The sequence below is a fragment of the Platichthys flesus genome, chromosome 13 (assembly GCF_949316205.1).
Source record: "Platichthys flesus chromosome 13, fPlaFle2.1, whole genome shotgun sequence".
Classification (NCBI taxonomy): domain Eukaryota; kingdom Metazoa; phylum Chordata; class Actinopteri; order Pleuronectiformes; family Pleuronectidae; genus Platichthys; species Platichthys flesus.
Window position 1 is genome coordinate 19,348,077 of NC_084957.1, and position 17,998 is coordinate 19,366,074.

Below are 17,998 nucleotides of genomic sequence, written 5' to 3' on the forward strand. Positions count from 1 at the left end.
GACAATTACACGAATAAAGCATTTACTCACCCAGAAGCCACCCATCGCGTACAGTGCCAGCCTCCAGTCTGTTCCCAGCCATGCTGTTGGTCAGAATGAATGAATCGTGCGTTGAACCAGGCCACCTTGCCACGATGTTAAGGAGCTGCATTTGCGCATCACATATCACTTGGACATTGATAGAATGAAAGTGTTTCCTGTTAACGTAAACAAATTCATCCTGTGATGGCGCTTTTATGGCAATATGTGTGCAGTCAACAGCTCCGATTACATTAGGGAAACCGGCTGTTGCTGCAAATTGCGCTTTAATGTGGGCCTGTTCAACAGCATTGTATGGGAATTTGATGTACCTGGATGACATTCGGATGATTCCGTCCCACACAGCTGGCATGGCTCGGCTCAGGGTGGACTGGCACACTCCTGACCGATCGGCCAGCTCCCGCTGGAAGGCCCCTGTTGCCAGGAACCCCAGCGTGGTCAGCACCTGTGTGGGCACGGACAACCCCTGGCTCCTGGCTGTGTGGCGCTCTAGGGCCGGCCGCAGCTCTGCGCACAGCTCCAGTAATACTGGCCTGGGGAAACGAAATCGGCTCATGAGCCAATCGTCATCATTTGCGAGTAAGTCCTCGCGTTCCCTAAATATACGTTCCCTTCGGATGTGACCATTTGCGATGTCCTCTAACAACGCTAACACAGCCATTGTTAAAACAATTTTCTTCATCCATTGCGCATGCTTTTATAGCCACCCATATGATTGCAAGGTGTGTTAATTGTTCATTAGTGTGTCTCTGATTTGCAAATCACTCTGATGAGTCATTGTTTTCACCTTTTTTCCCAGTTTCCCAGCGTCACCTCTAAGTGTCGCCAAAGGAGCAATAGCTGTAGAAACGTGCGTACGACAGCTCTGGAGCTGGCGTGGGGAACGCACATTTTTACGGTCATTTCACGTTTTGTACATCTGAACGTGAGCGTGGAAAAGGACGTACGCCACGTTTTTCTGCGTACGCAACCTTAGTACATGAGGCCCCTGGCCAAGGCAGCAGCGTGGGTAAAAACATATAGCACAGTAAAAAAAGTCGAATGCTAACCAGATCAGAAAATCCCAAACTAAAACATGTAACATTTCTGGATTCGAACCTGCAGGCTGAACTGAGAATCGGAGAATCAGATTAGGGGTTATTGTGATTGAGGATGGTTATTTACCCAGTGATGGACAGGCTGTTCCCCACCTCTCGCTCACTGTCAGCTGGGATTGGCTGCAGTCGACCATGGCCCAAAAAGGTAAAGCAGTGCAGATAATACACGTAACGTAAAGATGGTGGCAACTTTGAGCAAACAGTTAATCGTTTGTTGAGGTCCAGCAAAAGTTGCTGGCCTCATTCAGATGAGGGCTGTTCATAAGACGTGCACCAAATGCTGCCACCGTAGCACCAAAAGGGAGCATTGCACTGCAGTGTGCCAGGAGAACCAGAACCATGGTTTGAAAAAGGACAAGGGGCATGAAGTGTCCCAGGGTAGAAGAGCGGAGCTAACCCACACCTACACACCACTGATTTGACAAGATCTGTTAAAACAAAGAGGTAAAACAGGATATGAGGCCTCATATTGGAACCTTGTGTAGTACAATGTACACAGTGTACTCAATGCTGTAGTGTGTGCACTCACTGGAAATGACTCCACATAGCCTACATCCATCCATCATATATTGTCCTTTAAGGGTCATGGGGGACTGGAGCCATTGGGCGAAAGGTTGGGTTCACCCTGGACGGGTTGCATGTCCATCACAGGGCCGACATACAGAGACAAACAATTCATCGTCCCATGGACACCATCTGCAATTTAAAGTATCCAGTTAAGCCGACCTGCATGTCTTTGGATCTTGGCAGGAACATGGAGACCATCACAGACACGGGAGGAACAGGCAAACGCCACACAAAAAAAGCCCTGGGCGGCTGTTATCTGCTTTTCTCACCTGACCTACTTCCTTTCCTTTCTTGTGTGTGCCGTTTGTTTAACGCAATATTGCAATTTAAATGGCATGGACTGAGCTGACGTTAGGAGACTGAGGCACTGAGAGAATGGACAGGTCTCCAAAAATAGGTCGGCAGGGACCACAGAGCTGGAGGAGGACGACGAGGGGGAGATTTTCTTGGCAACTGGACACAGCAGTTCTCTTTCAATTCTTCAACAATTATGCCGTCAGCAATTCATTTGGCCTTTTTTTTTGATTGAAGAGAGGAACACAAATTAGAGCCACGCCGGTTTAATTAAACTAATACCAATTTATGTTCCAGCAAGACGCTCAAGGAGTCATTAGGAGAAGAGGGACAAAAAGCCTTCTCCTGTGTCTGTGTGCTTGAGTATATGCATGTACGGCCATTATGCATGTGAGAAATTTTAAGTGTGTGTGTGTGTGTGTGTGTGTGGGCGTGTGTCCCCCTCACTTCCAGTCAATTGAGCTGCGGTGCTGTTGCAGCCTCTCTGATGCCCTGGTTTTGGTCCAACAGAACAGAATGTGTGGAGGGAAGGAGGGAGGTGATGGGAGAAAGCCGAACAGAGGAGGAGAAGGAGGAGGAGGCGGCAGGGCTTCGCTCGGGGGGGGGGGGGGCTATTTGTCACTGTGAATCGGCTCAGGGTGGTTCACATCATCTGGCCATTGATGGCCGCCCCTCCCCTGTTGTAAAACAAGCTCCTGTGGGCCCGCCTGAACACTGGGGGCATTGTGTCCCACCCTTGCAGGAAACATACCACCCAAAGTGCTGCCACCCCCACCACCGTACACCCACGGCATCCCTACCATCTCCCTCCTTGTCTTCATCTTCTCTTGTCTCCATCGCCATCTTCTCAAAACGTCCTACCTGCAAAGACGGTCTGATGTGAATAAATCAGCATTAAAGACGACGGAGACAGAGACGGAGAAAGAAGGAGAGAGAGTGGGATCATTTCGAAGCAACAGGTAGGACTAATGAGGCCTAGCTGCAGGATGGAGGGAGAGAGGCGGAGCAGCAAGTGGAGGAGGCTGAGGGAGGTGCAGAGAGGAAGACAGATTTGAAGGACTGGTGTAAACGGGGCGTTTCCCATGGTTTCCGTAATATGGAGGGCTAATGGGAAGATTGATGGATTGAGACAGCAAAACAAAACAGGGGGTGGTGATAAAATGTAGAGTGGGGGATAGAGCAAGTAGGGATCGGTTTGAATGGTGTCCTGAAGCCTCAATTCTGAGGATGTGTGAGTGTGTGTGTCACCAGGCCCAGAGAAGGAGGAAAATTTACTGCCTTTGGGGGCAGGGAGTGGGTGTGACTCGTTCCCTAATTACCAGGGAGGTCTCAGGAGCTTGGGGTACAAGACAAGTGTGAAGGGTGGGAGAATGAGACAGGATACAAGGGGTTAGCGCGGGTCAATGCTGACCACCTAAGATGCCCCTTGCAAAAGACACGCACCCCCATCTCATTCGGACCCTCCCTGAGTGCCCTCGCTGAATGCTATAAATAAATATCGTGTCTTTGCCTCTAAAAGCTGATAATTTACTGCCCACCCATTCCGTTCTGCCCATCTCTTCTCCATTTCTCACTGCCGTTGCCAGGTGGTGAATGGAGCTCGTCCTTTGAGTTTGGAGGGCCAGGCCTGTGTTTTCTGGAGGGGCAGTCCTCAAAGTTTGGAGCACCCTGGAGTGGAAAAACACACACATATGCTCGTATGTTGAATGCCACACATGCTCCTTTATCAGCCACCTCGAAAATGGCTACACACATGGAGGGAAACCGGGGGATTCTTATGGAAACAACATGTTGCTCAATGCAGGCGAAGAGCGCCAACTCCTTTCTTTCCTAATTAAGGCTGAGACTAACGGATGCTTCAGGTTGATAGTTCTCAGCTCTGGGTCAGAGGTGAATACAGACCTGTTCACATGACGTCTTTATTCTCTTGTGGTGTGCCTTTGCATTTCCTCCACTGAGAGTTTGCCAAGTTGGATGTGTAATTTGTTATACGTGCAAATGTTTTATATCTGCTTATATTGCTGACGGGTCGAGGAATATAACTAAGCTTAGATGAGAAACTAAGGATGAATAACAAAATTTATTTTTAATGGATGGTCTTATGGGTTATTCCATCCGAAGATTTACTGCACTGAACTGCATCACCTTTGATTTGATTTTTTCCCCCTTAAATATTTCCCCCCTGTCTATTTATTGAAGCCAACCCTACTCTGCAAAACATTCACCTCCATGTAACTGCCACAGATGCAAGTCTGTGACTGCCATTGCTGCCGTTAACTCAACTACTGTAGCTGCACAGAGGACTGAGAATAAAAGGATGAGAGAGAAAGAGAGTGTAGCTTCACTTGGCCTCTGCGATCACGGCAGAGTCCAACAGACACAGCTGACCGGGGGCACACGCGAAGGGGCTGGGGAGGAATGGAAGGTAAAGTGGCTGTCAGTGGGTAAGAAAATAGTGCCTGTATTCGGCCTCTAAATCAGTGTTGTTGAGAAGCCGGGCCTCCCCAGTAGTAAGTAAAGCAACGGCATTGGCAGCTGCACCCAGTTCAGTGCCTGCTGACAGAGAGCGGGCTTTTGTTCGCAGCACAGTGAACAGTGTAGGGTGGCATGGTCTGGAATGTGACATTATTGTTTTTCTTCTTTTTTTGACTGGGTCAAATTGGGGTACACTAAGGGGGCAATTAAGGGAGGCATTTTGTTTTTTCGTGGGTGCACATAGAATGTGTGTGACAGTTGGTACTGACCAACAGCGAAGGCTTGTGGTTTCAAGCTTGTGTTTTTTAAGCCCTTGCAGGCTGCATCAGCTGAATGAAATTAGATAAAAAGTAAAGTTAACACAAACTAGTTTCATGTTAAGTTCACCACTTCACTTACACCACAACTTATCATAAGCAAGAAAGATCTACAAGGGGAAATTAAGAAAACCACAAAGACCCCAGTGATTTTATTAATCAGTTTAGTCATTATCAGATGCTTCTGTTGCATGTTTACAATAGATCCGAAAGAAATTTCAAAAAGTGAGAAGGGCTGTAACACATCATTATGGGCATAAATATTATTTGGAAAAACAACATTGCTCATCAAAAGCAGTTTATAATTTCTGTTACATCAGCCGGGTATTTGATAAAAGGTGCATAAATAACGTCAGTTTCCTCAGTGTTATCGCAACAAAATGTGTTGTTTTTCTTAAGTTATTTCACCCATCGTAATTTACTCCTCCTGCCTCTAACCCTTAAAAAGCAGTGAAATGACAAATCTGTTAAAAGAAAACTTTAAGAACCAAAATATGTAAGTGGTGTGCTGTATTTACACAAACACCAAACAATATCACATATTACAATTGATACAATGGATCCCAAACTTTTACAGTCCCGTACCCCTTCAGACATTCGATCTCCAGCTAAGTACCCCCCGCAGCGCGTGCGATAGGACACGAAAGATGGTGAGCTATGCAAAACGCACATCAAATATTTTCTCGCGTACCCCCTGAACCACTTTGCGTACCCCTGGGGGTACACGTACCCCAGTTTGGGAACCAATGGATTAGTAAGTAAAAAATGTTTTGAATATCACCCAGTATAGCAGATATCACCGCCAAGGCCCAACAGCCCCCTTGAATGCAAGCGGAACTAAATTAGTAGATTATAATGGATCAGCCTTCAGAACCAGATGAACTCCAATATTTGATGGGTTCTTCCCAGATCGAGACAACATCCTTCCACCAAGTTTCCATCCAGTAGTTTTCGTGTAATGTTGCAAACTAAAGTAAACAAAAAACAAACCATCGCAGAAGAAAACCTTACTTCCTATTAATGAGCTGCCAATAACTTGGAGGAAAGTCATAAACATTGTCTGCTGATCTCTTTGGATTGATATGATGCAAATAACTTGTTTTTTCACACACACACACAAACACATCTCTATTGAACAGTTAACAAGTCAACACCTGACTTCAATCTGGCTGCACCTGCTTGCTCACAAGTGCATGTGTGCAGGTTGACTTGATTGTGTGTGTGAGTGTGTGTGTGTGTGTGTGTGTGTGTGTGTGTGTGTTTGTGTGTGTCCCTGCATGGATGCATGTGTGTGTGAGTTTAACAGGCAGGTGGTAATGAGGCCGACTGTGCTGTGCTGCCTTCTATAATGAGGTGGCAGGAAGTGAGGGGTCGGGCCAGTGCCACTAATGGGCCCCTGTAGCCTCTAATAAGCAGTAATTACAGTTTTTGTTTACCGAGTGGCTCCAGCACGGTGGAAAATGGTCACCTTCACACGAAGCTACTCCACTGCCGGCCCTCACACCCAGAAACCCTAAGCGACAACGCTTTCCACATACTGTGTTGGAATTAGCATGTGTGCTAACATTGGGGGCGGAGGAAATCAGGGTGCTAATGGTTAATAACCTCAACATTTACAATACTTAGCCTGAATCCTGCCCCATGTCAGTGTTAGCTTCTGCTCCACTTCCTCCTGTATTCAGTGTATTTTCTCATGCATGACCGTGAAAAAGTCGAAAGATGATACTTTAACTGCAACAGGGATTTATTTGTTAACATTTGGGTGCATTAAAGCACACAAAAGATTATTAAAAATTTGGTGCAATGTCATACAAGGAGAGAAATAAGGCATTTTAGCATGAGACAAATTTCAAAAGAAGACAGAATTTGATTCTGGTGATTTTATATAAAGATAGAGGATGTGAGAGCTCGCAAATCGAAATCCCACATCGTGAAGCCAAATGGTATGGATAACCCCCTAGTGGCTGGCCGCAGCATAAGTAATAAACCGCATCTTTATTTACAGTACACTGATTTGGAGCTAACATTTGCTCTATTGATGGTTTCTCTATTCAAACACAGAATTCAATGTTGCATGAATGAATCAAGGCAAACTTGCTTTTCTACGTTGGCTAAACATTTACTCCACCTATTGAGGCCTTTTCGATTGTTCAGTAGTCAATGTCACCTCGGTCTGAATGAGCAAATACTCGCTCACACAACAACTACAAAACGACAACTAACTTTCCCTCACACTTGTGGGACTTTCAGACATCAGCGTCTTCCCTTTCGTTGAACTCTGACCTCTACCCAACCTCTGGCTGACCTTCTGAAGACACTGGTTTTTGGGGAAGGCCTCTCAGTGACCTCATCAATCACAAGTCCAGCAGCCAGGCAGCAGGTTCACCCTCTTTCTCTGCTGCTGCTTCATTGTTTTCTTTCTGCCTCTTCACAATTCTAACACTGTCATCCTCTTGTTCCTCTCTCCTTCTTCTTCTGTTTCCCTCATCAGCTCGTTGTGATTAGTCCTCAACTGCTAATCAGGGATGCAACTGTTGAGGTTAAATGGGAGCAAATCCCTGCAGTCCCTTGGTGTAAAGCCTGAAATTAAATGATTGGAGGTCAGTCCCAGTTTCTTATTCAGGGTTTTGGAAGAGCATTTTCTAAATATGGCTACAGGCAAAGGGCAACATACTTCTCTCTATCTAATGACCTTTGTTGTGTGTTTGGCTAAATTGAAATATAGAATAAGTGAGAGGGAGACACAACAGAGGCACAGCCACACACGATAGTCTGGCTTAGTCTGACAACAGTAAACTCAGATGATTCACCATAGCTGTTTACCGACATGAATCATTTTTCACAAGAACAGGTACATTTCTGGTGAGGAGTTGCTCCTGGGTAGAGCAGCAGAGGGCAGGGCATGACGTTTAAATTCTGCTTTTTAGTTTTAAATTCAAAAGCTCTCAAAACTCATCGCCTTTCCAAGTTGACTTCTTCGTCTAAGTCAGCTTTCTATGTGGCTTCTCTATATCATCCCTAGAGGTTCTTCTCCTGACCTCGTGTCTGTCACATGTTAGAATTTTCCAGCTGTTATTATCATCTCATTGGCGTCTGACACAGCACCTCTGGAAAAACATTTGCGGACATCACTTCTGAAAGCAGCTCACAGTGAAAGGGGGAGACAGATTGCACGCCAGCTAAACAAACTACAGGTTAAAAGAAAAGTTACCGTTGTGAAACATCAACAGTCACTCGTAAACACGACACCAGCTACTTTCTGCTTTTGGATGTTTAATCCAACATTAGCAGCAGGGCCTCTGCTCTCTTTCAGGGTCGTATTCCTGAGAGATGCCGTTGGGCTCATCTTTGATGTGGAGATGAATGTGTCGGATAATGTTGGTCCACTATCTCACTGCCCATTCACATGTCATGAGAACAGCAAACCAGCCAAAAACCAGGGTCTCTAATCCGGTGCCCATGCTGGGACTGGGCCACGAGTTCACTCACAGCATGGCGTTAATGTGCGTGTGGGGGATTGAGATCCTTTACCAAGATACAAGAGGAGTTCTATCAATGCATAACATTTTACAAACTGCAAATATCCAGTAATTACAAGTCCAACTATTAAACCATTGTGTTAGTACCAGCCTGGTTCAGGATGCCACACTCAGATGTTTGTTCAGCTCGGTTTCTTTGTCTTGTGAAAAATATATATATATATTTATATAAAATACGTATTTGAAAATAATTAAATTCAGATCCCGATTAGGAAAAATAAGGAGCAAGAGCCATCTGAGATAAATTATCCTGAGCAGAAGTTCTTCTTCTGTGCTCTTTGGCTTCTCTGAGTTTTCAAATGACCTTTGTTGTCCAATCAAAGTTTCTTTCAGATCCTTTCTTTTTCTCAAGAATCTCATTATTTGAGGACAGTAAAGATTAGTGAAAAGAGGACAGAAATAGGATCATTCCAAGTGTTTTCAGGGGCTAAATGTAAGAAGTATGAGAAAATAAATATAAGATATTTATCTTAAATTGAGCTCGGCTATGTCTAGGAGAAAAATACATGACAAAGAAGAGATGGTATTAAGAATTTTCTTTTCCTCTGGTAGTTAATCATACTAGAAAAAACTAAAGTTGATCACAACCCTTTCCACCACTCGTATTTGTCAACATCGTTTCTGCGTTAGTGAGAAAAAAATTAAACCTGGCTGCGTGGCGTGGTAGTTATCACTTGGCCCATCGCTGCTTTTCCATGACAAAGAAAACAAATCCAGCTTACACTCATTTCTGTTTTTTCTCAGACTCTGCATGTGTGAGAGAAAGCCTCCCTCTGCCCTCACTCTATAAAGACTTGATCTCTGCCTCTGTTGAATATGTTAATCCATCTGCTGGTCCTCCCTGCTCTTTCTCTCGGCCCACAAGACCCCCGCTGCCCCACTCTCCCTTCCCCAAGTAGGGGAAAGGAGTTTTTCTTGGGGGGCTACTTCAGCAGAGGCTTGGTGGGCCAGGACTTCATCCCCTGGTTGATTATGTGCGATGGGGAGAAGAGGGAGAAGGAGAAGAGCGGGACGTAATCCTATTGACCATCCCTGTCACATATGGTGAACGCACTGGCCTCTCAGCGATACAGTCAGTGGAGTGGCGGGGCCAGCTTGCCTCTCCAGTCAGGGCACATTTGCATCAAAGCTCTCATGTGGGATCAGTGATGTAGAAAAGACGAGGATTGTTTTGTTTGTCGTCACAGACATGGAGTCCACTGTCATCTGATGACGATTTCATTACACATGTACAAGTACAGAAGATCGTACTGTTAACGTTTGAAAGGTTTATGCATGACATAATGAATCAATATCACACGATCGAGATCAAGATAAAATGAGATTTTATATCATGTTCATGCCAACTGACTTTTACCAGAGGTCTTTAAAGGATGTAATTAAATTCAAAAACAAAACAAAAGAAATCCTTCTTTCTTTGGCTTCATCTTGAGCACATAAATCAAAGGTGATGACCAGGTTGCAGTTAAAGATACAATATATGTAATGTGTTAACTTTGGCCATTTTATGTTTCCATACCATTTGAAAATGATTTCATCTCAGTAGTTCTTATTTAATTTCTTATTTTTTTATTCATATTTGCACACGATATTTTCTATTCCATTTTTCCTTTGAAGACCTTAGGAACTTGTTTTGCTTACAGCACACTAAGAGAGGGACATACATGTGATGATTTTCATAAATAATTTTGGACATTCGCAGTCACCACCAAACACAGTTCTGCTTCAAAAAGTGATAATCATCTTCTTTACTTATTACAGATGAAATGAAGAATGTATCCCGCATGTCTAACAAATATATTCTCATAATTTAAAGCAGCACTAAATCATCACTGACATGAATTTCCTGGTTCTCTCTGCAGGAGCTGTGATGTTGCCGTGGTTCCATCAACATGTGGACATCTATAACTTGAAATATAGAATAAGTGTGACTGTTGTTCCGCATTGTAAGTGTCATTATTCAAACTTTTTCGTGCAGTAACTATTTTCTCAGACCTGATACTGATCCCTCCATTATTACCTTGACCTAAAATGGAATACGTTGAATATTTTTTAAATCTAAATGTCCTCAGCAAACTTTAACACCCAAGTAATGCCCTTGGGCAAAGGCAAACAATGTTTAAGTTTGGTAGTGAAACTTAAAAAGTGTCTGGAAATGTGCAGGTGTATATGTTCCTTTTTAATTTCATTGAAATTTGATTATTTGGCACAGAATAGTGACTTGAAATGACATCATTATAGGTTAAGTATAAGTTAGCAATTTATACTACAACTTGAATGACACTCGACTCAATAGAAAATAAACCTCTGCCAACAGTCCACATATATTTAGTCAAGATGCACCAAGTTACACCCACTTATAGAAATCAGTCCCCTAAATGGTTGGCCTTGTCTTGGCGGCAGCATGAACGTCTGTTCAGTTCTGGTGGAGGTGTGGGAGCCTGCGGGGGCTTTTTGTCCGAGGACCACTGTTACAATCCACGTCGGCCATTCAGGCTCAGACATGTCAATTGGCATATGGTTGATCCACCCCTAATGGGTTCATGTAACCAGAAAATGCTGCTTTTCAGGGACCTGCATTCTCCGTCAAGCAGGCGAGATTAAGATGTAATGTTGCTCTCTCCCACCACAACAGGGGGTCAGTGGAAGTGAAGGGAAGAGGGGGAAGATCGGGACACGTGAGGCTGCAGAGGACACCCTTGGGGCAAAGGAGAGCAAGGAGGCGAATGGGGCCGTTTGTGTACGATGGTGATGGTAGTGTTTCCTGCAACACAAAGAGTCCCTTTTTGTTTGAATCTCATTAAGAAATAGCCAAAACTGTTTTAATTTAATAACACAAAGAGGGTCAGAGTTCCGCCTTAACTTCGGAGATGACAAAACAACACCGCCCACGATTTCTGAACTGCAACATGTCCGTCCATTTCAGAAGACATGTAAATGAAGTGGAAAATCTGCGGGCTCCATCCGTTTCCGTTGGAGCACCTTACGTTGACCCTAAATGAGCCTTGAGCGACAAGCACACTTCCCCCTAAATCATTTTTATTTTCATTCAATTACAACCAAACACACTCGTCTTGAGCCAGCCAAGTATAAGCTGTCAAAGTTTAAAAGTGTTTTCTCTCTTTCCCATAGCTCAGACACGATCACTGCACCCAGGGACCACCTTAACTCTGGATGCCCGGTCATCTCGCATCAAAGCCTCCAACAGATGACCTTCACGAGATGTACCGACCTTGTGCTCCATTTCTCATCCCCCCCACCGATGTCCAGGAACCCAGGGAAAGTTTCTGTCATACCAATAGACATAAAACATAATTCATAGCAATAGGACTTAGGGGGTCCTAACATCCGAACATCAAACCAAACAAACACCCACACCTCAAGAAACTTACAATAAGTGCATTCAACCATGAGGGTACAAACCTCATGAAAACCTCTTTTTCTGATGGCGATTAAATTAAGGTGCCTCTCCTACCAAACAAAGAATCAAATCGAGAATAAAAGACATTCCCATATCAGCTACAAGTGTTGAGCGACACATCGTACCACGATTGGCAGTCATGGCAAAATAGTGTGATTCGATTGTAAGAGAGGAGCTCTGCTGTTTAAAGCCAATGTCCAACACACCAAAAAATGAGGACATTGCCAGGGTGTTTATGGAACATGTTGAGGAGCGAGAATTTTTGCAGTGACAACTGGTAGTGCCCCCGCCATGGTCGTTAAACACAGGGGAGCAGTCAGACTAATAGAAGGAAAAGTCACAACATATGTGTATTTGTTGCAAGGCCTACACATGGGTTTGCATATATTGCTGCTTGTGCATCTCTTTTTCTCTGACTCAGATTTGGATGTTTTCATGAGGTCACATTCTTGTATAGTTATTTATATTTGATGCTCTTATTCTAATGGAATACATGTTAAATGATTTACTGCAAGCAGTGTTTTGAACAGGTGTCAGTGCAATTTGTCATGGGGTCGGGTGTTTATTTCTAAAATTCTGAGTATGAATGTATATGGTTGGTGGGATTAATGACACGCTTAAAATTGCAATCATAATGAAATAAACATGTTTCTTTAAAATATGGTCATTGCTGTGGATCAGCCATTCTCCTGGCTCTGCCTTTCAACACAGCTTACCATGTTGCAAGGTTTTATTGGACGACTTCCATGATGTTCAACTTACGCCAGGATCTAATAACAAAAGTTAATTCCTCCTGTTCACAACAGATCTTACTTTATTCTTATTTAATTACGTTTATTTGTTTCTCTAAATTGTTCTCATCATTGAACAGTTGGTGGTATATCGAATGTCAAATTATCTTCCCCTCCTGTGTAAAATCAATGGAACACTAGTGTAATGGAGCAGAACGAGATACCACAAACGGCAGATAATAATCAATCAATCAATGGATAAGAAAACACTTGGGTCAAATAAGTCACAGACCTTCAAACTCTTGTTTCTGTCTCTGTTTTAATCTTCCTCTCTCCACCTTTGCTTCATTTCAAGTTCCCACATATCCGATTTCTTTTGACCCTGCGACCGAGCAGTTATTATTATAGCAGGTTATCAGGAAGCCTCGTACCAAAAACTGCTATTCAATTGTTCGTCTTATACACAACACTTTGGACTGACGTGCCCACACACACACACAACCACACGCACGCACCAAACTTGTCAATCCCCTGTCAGCCTAATTTGCTTCGAACATGGAGAATGGACACGCCCTCCTCTAATGAGAACAAATCTCCAAATCTTTTCTTCATCCGTCTCCCAGTTTTCCTTTCCTTCCCTCATTCTCTCCATCTCCTCACCCCCACTCCACCCTCAGTCCCGCCAACCTTTGCTTCCTGCCTTTTGATATTGTAGCCATCTCGCTCATGCCACCAATTAGCGACATAATAGACCAGTGGGCTGCTGTGACTGACTGCTTGGACCTCAGTGTTCCAGTGGAGGGGCACAGGACAGATGTAAAAACCAGAGAGAGGTGTTATGAAATGGTACCAAAAATGTCCTTTGTCTGTCTTAAAAAAAGTCTGAATCCGACTGTATATAGAGATGGATGAAACGGCTCCTCTCACTCCTGTCCCAAAATTAAGCCAAAATATCCTGTATTCTGTCCCTGCCATCTTGCACTTTTGACTTAATTTGGAAACAGTCTGTGCAGGATATTGATATATTTAAAAACCAAATTTACCGAACAAAATAACACTTGGACAAACACCAGAGTGATACAACTAGCTTGATTACGTCATTTTATGTATTTTTGGACTTTTCAGATTGGTCCATGTCCAATCTGCTTAAGTGGAGGAGGCAGGGTTTATAACCTATACTGCAGCCAGCCAACAGGGGGTGATCCAGATGATTTGGCTTCACTTTCGGGGCTCTGTCTCTTCGTCCATCTTAACCTACAGTCTGGTTCAGAGAGAGTCATGTGTCCTGCTATTGAAATAGTGCCTCACTGAGCCATTTTGCCTCATTGGGCCATTTTCCATTCCATATAAAATCCCCTAAAAAAGTATATATTACCTAATTTATCTATATATATAACATTACACATGATGGTTCACCAAAGTTTGTTTTTAGATAATGCAGACAGTTGTATATCAAAATCATAAAATCCAGCAGCATTTCTAGAGACTGAGCTCATCTTAGAATATTTCTTTCACATGTATCAAGACAGTTAGAGTTCTGTTTGTAAACAAGAGGACAAAAGAAGCAGAACAGTAACTCAAAAACCTCTTTGTAGTGATGACATTGTTTTTCTCTTGTCCCTCCCATCCCATATTCAGGTGCCTATACAAATAGCATAACTGCACCTTCAGCACACTTGACCTCAGCTTTTACCCTGTGAACGTTTCCCTCCACCGTGTTATTGTTACAGGTTTGGTTTAGTTCTCTGCGTTGGTGGACAGTTTGGACACAGACACCTCTGAGCTGAGGAGGTCTGTGTTATGTAGGTTAATACGCTTATTCAGACAAAACACACACCTCTGACAGTGTGTCTGGCTGCGGGCTCGTCTCTGTCTGTCACTATGTGTTAAAGTGGTGATCGGTGGAACCTCCAGTCGTTTGCATTTGATTTTCTTTATAATTAGATTTTATTTCTCATAAACATCTTCCATTAAAGGTTTGGATTAATATTGTTTTAGATAATGATCTCACGCAATGTCTCCAGCGGTGACTAGTGCGTCATTAAAAGAGGCCATTGTTGCTCATTAATTAATGAGGTTTTTTGTTGTTGTTTCATGCTAAACTGGGATTAGCATATTCATAAGGGCAGACATCTTTCAGACAGCTTTGAGTGAATCCGGAGGGTCTGTTTTCTCACTGTGTTCTTGTTTGTGCCGATACATAACCCCGTTTGTTGACCACAGTCCCGCCCCATTAACTCCCATGATCCTCCGTGTCACAGACGCAGTGACAGAAACAAGCAAGACAGAGAGAGAGCAAGACACATACGGCCCCATTTTCACACTTGAGAGAGCACGCCCCCCGGATTACAGAATAAATTGGTCAGGGTTACAAACTGATTACCATGTCATGTTGCATCTTTATTCTCATACATAATAAACAGTGAGCGACCATTAAAACGTGTTGCACGCAGTGGCCCCCACCTCCATCCCAACCAGACTAATCAAAACTATACATAAAACCACTGTGTGAGTCCTCTGAGGAGTAAAGCAAAGTTTAATGTTTTCATTTACACAAAGGTACATATTTACATTGGCATGGAGCATTTAATAATCTAACATTTGAAGAATGATTGTATCTAATGGTACTGCAACTTAATTTAAACTTTAAAGTTCGTTTGTTTACCCAAAAGCTACTTATCGGATTTTCAAGAGACTTGGTGGAGTGATAAAAGGGCACATCTTTTATCTCTTTCCAAGGCTTTAACAGTGTGAGTCAGTCTGATCGAGACTCTTTAGTATGATTTTAGTTTGACTATATTTCATTTTGTTCCCACTGAATGAAGTTGCAGCAGAGATATACAATAATAACAATAAAAAATCACCAGCTATGCACACGACTTGAAGTAATGGATTAACAGAAGGAATTTTGCATCAATATCACTGAAAAATATGTGCTAAATGTAGCCCCGCAACGCTAAAGTTGCATTCACAGGAGATTCAAATTTGTGAAGCGAAAAACAAAAACTTGCACACTATAGTATTCCATGATCTTGTGTCTTTGTGTACTTTTGCCTATTTTTACAATGAATAGAGCATCCCAATGTTCTCGTGCCGTTAATGATGCAGAGACAGTGAAAGGCCAAGTGTGAGTGATTCCGTCCCAGCTCCTCACCATCTCTCATCTTTTCTCTGCCTTATTAGTAATGTCCATCTAACTTTCTCTGACCTGTTAAGTCAATCTCTGGCCACACACACTCTGGATATATGTCAAGAAATGGGGACTCAGAAAGAAAGACACACACACACACACACACACACACACACACACACACACACACACACACACACACACACACACACACACACACACACACACACACACACACACACACACACACACACACACACACACACACACACACACACACACACACACACACACACACACACACACACACACAGGCAGACTGACACACTCCCCTACCTGCCTATGACATCACATTGTGGGTTAAAGCCGTACTGGCACCGGGCTGCAGCTTCGTTAACTTCCCTCTTTAATGAGCAGTTTTAATTGAGCTGTCTAGCAGGCCACCTGTCGGCCCACATCCTCATTACCATACTAATGGAGCGGGATTGTTGCTGCTCTGACAGCTCAAGCTGTACTGCAGTAACAGGAGCTGCATGCAGAAAGAGAGAGGGAGAGAGAGAGAGAGGGAGAGGGAGAGAAAGAGAGAGAGACAGAGAGAGAGCGATAGAGATAGAGAGAGAGAGAGATAGAAGGAGAGAGAGAAGGAGAGAGAAAGAGAGAGAGAGAGAGGCCAAATAGGAAAAGGGCCCAAACAGTAATTTAGATGAGGCTTGCAAATTTTATTTTTTAAATTAAAATCTATAATTAACCTTTCCTCTCTGCACCCTAGAGCTCCATTATTTTCCACATAAGGGATCCTCACTGTTGAACTTGTAAATAAAGATGGACGGCACGTCTAGACTTCCTAACACTATACACAAATGAAGCCCTTCCACCACCTTTGGAGCTGAGGTCTCCGAGGAGCGATCGAGGGGAATGGCGTTGCGGTATCGATGTCCCCCCGATACACATGCTTGACCAATCGTGAGTCAGTCTCAGCAGTCGGCCAACTTCAAATTCAAAACAAAATCCACACACATTATTTAAAATTACAAAAAACAATATATGGCAAATATTAATTTGACGTGAAACTGCGGTCAGCCTATAATATGCTATCAAGAAGCTTTGGACTCACATTTTGGGAGTAGTCATGTCATCCATCTTTAAACATAATCTATTCTATGAACGCATACACTCGACCCACATACACATCTCCTGCAGTAAATACATGTAGCGGCTGATAAAAAACATATTTGGAGGGCCCAGAGTTGCTGATAATTATTTTTTGGGGGGAAGGGGGTTAAACAAACTGAAGTCAGAATCAACAAAAACAACACAACACACAACATGCCTGACTTATAGCTTGCGATGAAAGTGTAGCCTTATTGTGACTTTTATTTTGATTTTTCAGAGAGCTGTTTTAGGGGAAGCAGTAAAAGACATTGATTCCATCACATTTGGTTAGTCAACTCTGCTCCTCATAAGAGCCGGCGAAGCCCTGGAAGTTAGCTCGTCCTCGTCACTTGCTGCTAAATCTGTTTTTCTGTACAGTTTTTTTTGTAAAGAAGGAGGCCTTTTTGTGCATCTGGTCATGATACACAACTGTCTTGATTTTCGTGAGGATCGGTGAATGCTAAATGAGGGGCTTTTCCGTAGGTGGCGCTGTTTAGCCATTTTGCCACGCCCATTTCCAAATACTCCAGAATACGTAAATTTACACCACTTTCTAATTTAATGCAAACTTTTACAACTTTTTGAGCATGTTTAAAAATTCTCAGAATAATCCTTTCAATTTCAATAGGGCCTCCCACCGGAGGTGCTCAGGCCCTAATTAAAACTCCAGTATGACAGAAGGGGAATTCAAAGTATGGGATGCATATTTGATATTTTATATCATAAAATATTTCATCAATATCATTTAAAATCATATTTCAGTGTTTTTCCTGGCGCGATACGCTCGCATCAAGTGCAAAAAAAAGACTCGACGCCGAAACAATTGCTGCACGGCGCTAGGCAGCCTTGGCGCAGCGCTGCGCTTCAGCCTCCGGTGTGACCCGCACAAAAGTTTAACATAGGAGTGGATGGGGGCCAGCTGTTATTTAAGGCTTGGCGCTGCGCTGAAGCGTCGCTTCGGCATCGCTTCAGCGTCCGGTGTGAACACGGCGTTTTTTTCCCTGGTTTGGTTGAAACGCGCCCCATAATCACAGCCCAATGGAGCGGTATCAGACTCACATTCTGACTAGAATTGTGAGTATGACAATGTCAGGCTAATGTAAATCCTCAACACCTGTTAATACAGTATTTCAACAGTTATTTGTTTTCAATCTCGACAATAAGTTGACGAGCTGCATCTCTAACGTGCTGCTACAAAACATTTTAGGATGAGTGAGAAGGGAGAGTGAGCCCCAG

General features: G+C 43.4%; 1 protein-coding gene across 1 annotated transcript in view; it reads right to left on the minus strand.

The window, feature by feature from the left end:
- Nucleotides 1-3,524: 3,524 nt before the first annotated feature.
- The window catches only part of LOC133967109 (histidine-rich protein PFHRP-II-like), a 69,552-nt gene continuing 55,078 nt past the window's right edge, over nt 3,525-17,998 (minus strand). The window contains exon 5 of the mRNA XM_062402341.1: nt 3,525-3,665. Coding sequence (XP_062258325.1) covers nt 3,525-3,665 — 141 coding nt within the window. The remainder of the gene's footprint in view (nt 3,666-17,998) is intronic.